Source organism: Lissotriton helveticus, chromosome 3_1, assembly GCF_964261635.1.
Source record: "Lissotriton helveticus chromosome 3_1, aLisHel1.1, whole genome shotgun sequence".
NCBI lineage: Eukaryota > Metazoa > Chordata > Amphibia > Caudata > Salamandridae > Lissotriton > Lissotriton helveticus.
Genome location: NC_136061.1, coordinates 1,255,906,297 through 1,255,912,515, shown reverse-complemented (window position 1 = coordinate 1,255,912,515; position 6,219 = coordinate 1,255,906,297). Strand labels below are relative to the sequence as shown.

General features: G+C 38.7%; 1 protein-coding gene across 1 annotated transcript; it reads left to right on the top strand.

Annotated features, from left to right (window-relative positions):
• The first annotated feature begins 5,680 nt into the window (after window positions 1-5,680).
• Window positions 5,681-5,924, top strand: LOC144824925 (thymosin beta-15A homolog). The gene has a single exon (XM_078683884.1). The coding sequence runs from the start codon at window positions 5,694-5,696 to the stop codon at window positions 5,829-5,831; it is 138 nt and encodes a 45-aa protein (XP_078540010.1). The 5' UTR covers window positions 5,681-5,693; the 3' UTR covers window positions 5,832-5,924.
• Window positions 5,925-6,219: the final 295 nt, after the last annotated feature.

The following is a 6,219-nucleotide window of genomic DNA, read 5'->3' as shown; positions in this document are numbered from 1 at the left end:
GCAACACATGCAACAACATTATAAAAGGATCCACCATAACACATCCACAAAAGGGGTACCCCATATCATTAAAAGTGAACGCAACATGTGACTCAACCAACTTAATCTACATGATAAAGTGCCCATGTGGAGACGTTTATGTAGGACACACAGAAAGAAAATTGAAAATACGCATAAATGAACATAAAAGCACCATAAGACTAAAATCCACGAAAACCAGTATTGCAGAACATTTCACTCAGATGCAGCACAACGTTAGCCAACTACGAGTGTGTGTTTTAGAAACATTACCTAAAAAAGAAGGATCTTCCAACAAAACGAGTTTATTAAAACAGGAGAATTACTGGATTTATAATGTGGGCAGCCTGAAACCGGGCGGACTAAATGAACGTACTGAATTTCTTTGTTACCTATAAGCATATATATTTCTGTTTACTTATGCATTAAATGACCAACATTCAAATTTATGGTACAGGACTAGCTTTTAGCAGTTCTAATACATAGTGGAAGCGAGCACTAGGGGGGATCGACTAGGTACCCAGTGAACAATGAAGTTACATTGTAAGCAAAAAAAGCCACGATAGCAATATTAGTGCGCATGCGCGAACCTCGCAGTAGGAACACCGGAAGAGAAGAGAGACAGCGGGCCGAACCGCAGAGCAGGGCGCAACAAACGCCGAGGTGAGCCATTTAGCCTTTAAAACAACGAATCATAAGCGCGTAACAAAGCATTAAATATAACCAGCCTCCTTCGTGGGGTTAGAACATCAATAGTAATAAGTCAGCGCGCATAGCGAGGTTAAAATACACGGCAATGCGGTCACATAAAAGACCAATGTGTAGACGGCGAATCCACGCCATAGTTATCCATAGAACTATCCCCGTGCAGCAAACGCTCAGAAAAAGCCATTGCTGAACTTTTGATCGTTTATTAAGATCCTTGCAGCTAGAGACAAACAAACATGTAGCGCGCACTAGAGCAATTTAACACCAAGGAGTTAAGAAGTAGTATAACAGCATATGTAATGAATTTAATGAAATTACGGATGTTGATTTTATTATTATTTTTTGATTATTGTAGAAAATTATTTCCCTGATGAAGGCAGTAACAACTGCCGCAATGCATTGGATTTCACGAGAAATAAATGAAACAATGGATTAACAAACCAATTTTGAAAATGCATACGTTTTATTCATTTGAACTTTGAATTTGAATTGAATCGTCAAGCTGGTTGCACAGCACGAATCGGTGCCCAGGGGGACAGCAATACCCAACTAGGTATAGCTGCTACTTGTGCTTTTGTCAAATAAGCCATGTAACCTCTTTGATGCAAAGGGTCAATCTGCAAAGTCAAGGGACAAGCTACTCCCCATGAGCAAGTTTGTTGATGAAAATAGCGTGCTTCAACAGCACTTCGATCTCAACACTGGTGTGGTGTAAAAACATGCCCCTCATTGCAGGTCTTCTAGATAACTGCCACAGCTACGAAGTGTGTGGCTCTCACATTAAGAAAATACCCCCACTGCTTGAGCAACAACAAAGACCAGGGGCATCAACTTCATTGTCTTTGTCGCCAGGAGTTCTGGCTGAAGGATCTCACTAGAACCTCAGTTCTAGAGTACCTAACTTCTGGGCTAGAATGCCTAACTTCTGTGCTAGAGTACCTATTGCCTCAAGTGCCTGCCAAGGATCGCCTATTAGTACCACCAGTTATCTGTGCTACTGTACTGCTGATGGTCCCTGCGGATGTCACACAAATACCTTGTACTTTTTTTTACATATTTTTTTACAGAGTTGTATATAGCACAAACTTGACCCGCAGGTATCAGGTATCAGAGCGCTCTACATGAGCACCAGTTGCATTATATGAGAACACATTCATTTTTGTTAGGCACGGGTAGGTTAAGTGATTTGCCCAGAATCACAGGATGTTCAGCTTCATTGCGGAGACTCGAACCCAGTTCCCCTGATTCGAGGTCCACCGCTCTAGCCATTAGGCCAACTCCAGAAACATTTAATGACACTGAGACTTTGAACTTTTTCCCAAATTAACAACACAACTAAACATCAAGGAGATCAACAAACATGTTTTGAGGGAAAAAGAACTATGTTGAAATAAAAGTGAAGTACGATACAATGTTACATGTATTATGTCATTTAATATTTGCACATACCTGCTCCAACAGTGCCTATGCCTAGTAAATAACAAGAAAAGTGGCAGATCACTTTGACCAACTACAGATGTGAAGGAAAATTATCAACATGAAGGTTCCATTACCTGCCTAATAAGAGTTGTCATTAATAACAATGAAACGTCCCAGCGTGGTGCTAATAATAGGATGAATGGGTTATTGTTAGACTAGGAAAACTTTAATTCCTCAATTCACACAACAGGTAGGTAGTTACTTTTCAGATTTACTAATGTCCTATGTGCAACATTGTCAACACAAACTATCACAGAAAGCGAGACATCAGGTGTCCACCAAAGACTGTCCAAAAGGTACTAATGATAATGTAACACAACAACAGTAATCATTCCCCAAGGTAGCAACATCACACTTGGCAGACATAATATCTAGACATAAATACTGGTGGATGCGGAACAGTGTCGGGATGATTAGGTACGCCGTGTCACCATTGACGATCAGAGGAGGGGATGCGAAAGCGTGTTTTCTTTTGTGTTATTTTGTGGTATTCTGTGTAGAATCCATCTTGTCTTGTTCACATTTTCTTATCTTCAAATGATGACAAGGCCTGAAAAATATGCGCATTAGGATGACATTAGGTAAACTAAATATGTTCTGCTTGTAATGCAAGGTTTGCACAAAGGGACATCCCACAAGGTATGCATTGCTTGCTCAGCAACATCGAAATTGCACTTATTTATGACCATATATAGCCAGAGGCCTAAAGGCCAACCTCTGATTGGGTAAGAATTGTGCTACATCATTGGATTTATACATTTGGTAAGTCCCCACAGATGGGCATGCAAAGGTCACACCCACAGACATCTTGTATCACGCTTTTGCAAAGTATAGTAATTTCATTTTGATTGGCTGGTTGGTTAAAGATTCTGTAATTTCTGTACCTACAGGTCAACTTCACGCCATGTATCTAATTATAATCATGAAGAAATCATCTCTTCTGAATCATGATTTAATGTGTATTTTTACACCTTTAATGGCTTTCATGTATAAAACATTCTAATGTAACTTCAACAAATTGGACATGTTGCCTTTTTCTCGTGTCCCCCATGAGTCACGCATAAACTCTTGCTTATTAAATTTGTCTTGTCTGAGTTGCTTTTATTGAGATTCCACAGCGTGGCGTGTGCGTAACTACACATATGTCTTTAAAAGAAGGATGTTCGTGTAGTAGGTATACACTGATATGTTTTTATGTTACCATAGATTTGACTGTGGGTTATATTATGATATTTGATAGATACAAATCACATTTATTTAAAGAATTTGTGCTTGGGCAATATATTTATTAAGAATAAAAAAATGTGTTGCCTCTCGCAATTCTTTCTGTGTGTGAAATGTTGATACTGTGTTCCAGTTGTGGCAGGCACATTCCGAGGGAGCATTTATTGCCAGTCTACCTGAATCTGCCCCTGTTATAAATTTAATTTGTGTGAGTACTGCAGTGGCGGTTGTAACAGGGATTGTACATCTATTTCTCATGATAAATTCTGTGAAGGTGTCCTAAAGACATAAGAAGACCAGTCACCTTTTTCTGCTGAAAAAGTATGGATGAGCAGGATGGCTGATATTTAGGATGGGCTTGTCCACAATATGAGTTGTAATCTATTCCGCATGGCGTTCACTTTATGCACTACTTTTTCCTCATGTGTTTTGTCATTCAAATGTCTGTTTGCGGCCTTGTCTTTCTTATTTATACATTTATTGCTCAGTGGTCATGTAGCCGACGGGTATACAACCTTTACAACGCAACTTTTACCACGACCTACCATTACCACGCATTTTTTACAACGCAGGATTCATTACAACGCATACCATTACCACGCATGTATTTACAACGCAGGTACTTTTACAACGCATACCATTACAACGTAAGTATTGGTAAGTATATTATTTTATTAAAAATATTATTTGTTTTTTTTTGTAAAGGGGTATTTTTTGGGTTCAGGGTCAGTTTTGGGTTTTTGGGTAAAGGGGTATTTTTAGGGTTCAGGGTCAGTTTTCAGTTTTTGGGTAAAGGGGTATTTTTAGGGTTTAGGGTCAGTTTTCAATTTTTGGGTAAAGGGGTAGTTTTCAGTTTTTGGGTAAAGGGGTATTTTTAGGGTTTAGGGTCAGTTTTCAGTTTTTAGGTAAAGGGGTATTTTTAGGGTTTAGGGTCAGTTTTCAGTTTTTGGGGAAAGGGGTATTTTTATGGTTTAGGGTCAGTTTTCAGTTTTTGGGTAAAGGGGTATTTTTAGGGTTCAGGGTCAGTTTTCAGTTTTTGGGTAAAGGGGTATTTTTAGGGTTCAGGGTCAGTTTTCAGTTTTTGGGTAAAGGGGTATTTTTAGGGTTTAGGGTCAGTTTTCAGTTTTTGGGTAAAGGGGTATTTTTAGGGTTCAGGGTCAGTTTTCAGTTTTTGGGTAAAGGGGTATTTTTAGGGTTCAGGGTCAGTTTTCAGTTTTTGGGTAAAGGGTTATTTTTAGGGTTCAGGGTCAGTTTTTAGTTTTTGGGTAAAGGGGTATTTTTAGGGTTCAGGGTCAGTTTGGAGTTTTTGGGTAAATGGGTATTTTTAGGGTTCAGGGTCAGTTTTGGGTTTTTGGGTAAAGGGGTATTTTTAGGGTTCAGGGTCAGTTTTGGGTTTTTGGGTAAAAGGGTATTTTTAGGGTTCAGGGTCAGTTTGGGGTTTTTGGGTAAAAGGGGTATTTTTTGGGTTCAGGGTCAGTTTTGGGTTTTTGGGTAAAGGGGTATTTTTAGGGTTCAGGGTCAGTTTTGAGTTTTTGGGTAAAAGGGGTATTTTTTGGGTTCAGGGTCAGTTTTGGGTTTTTGGGTAAAAGGGTACAGTGTAAAAATTAAATATAATTAAATTTAAATTACATTAAATTAAATTGATTAAATTAAATTAAATTAATTAAATTAAATTACATTAAATTCAATTAAATTAAATTAAATTAAATTACATTATATTAATTTTAATTAAATTAAATATTAAAAAATATTATATACTTACCAATACTTACGTTGTAATTGTATGCGTTGTAAAGGTATATGCGTTGTAAATACATGCGTGGTAATGGTATGCGTTGTCATGGATCCTGCGTTGTAAAAAATGTGTGGTAATGGTAGGCGTGGTAAAAGTATGCGTTGTAACGTCATACATCCGTAGCCGACGTGTTGCGAGTGGGGCATTTTTATTATAGTAAGCTTTGCAAAAACATTAACATGACAAAGAATAGCTCAGTTATGGAAGAGTTAGTGGAATGGTCATGTCTGCGTCTGCAGAAGGATAGGGCAGGGGCAGGCATATTGAGGGTATGCATAACAGTGCCCTTGTATAACCTGCTGATTGGAAATAATGTAGGGGCCTTGGCAGACATGATAAGAATGCAGGACACAGGGCTACATTAAGGCCATCTGTAGGTCAGCGAAAACAATAGCATTCAGAGTCCTGTCCTTGGGATCTTGTAAGCTGTTTATCGGCGTTGTTGCAGAATGTGTCCAGATGAGCCAAAATGTCTGACAAGCCTGATATGTCGGAGGTCGAGAAATTTGACCACAAGCAGTTAAAGAAGACTTCCACAAAGGTGATGAACTCTCTGCCTTCAAAGGAAACAATTGACCAGGAGAAGGAGGCCTGCAAGAAATCGTAGAACTAGCATGAAGAACATACTCTGCTTTCATTTGCTGTGAATACATTAACATCTTTAGTTTGAAATTGTGTATATAAATGCAGCACAAATCAATCACTGCCTGTTTGTGTTCCAGCACACCCGCTGCTTTGAAAGATGAACCCTTTACTCCATTGATTATAACCCACCCACAGCTGTCTGCTACTCTTGTATGCAGTAAGCCTCAACGGAGGATTAGGCTTTAGCCAAAGGATGGCAAGCTTTAACATGTGGGGCCTTTGAAAAGGGGTCTGCTTATGTTGTGTGTTCATTGAGTTCTTGTCTTTCTTCAAAAATGTATTATAAGAAATGAATATACTTTTTGGAGTCTTGGTTGAGTTTGTGAAGACATGGCTAGACTTGTAGAACA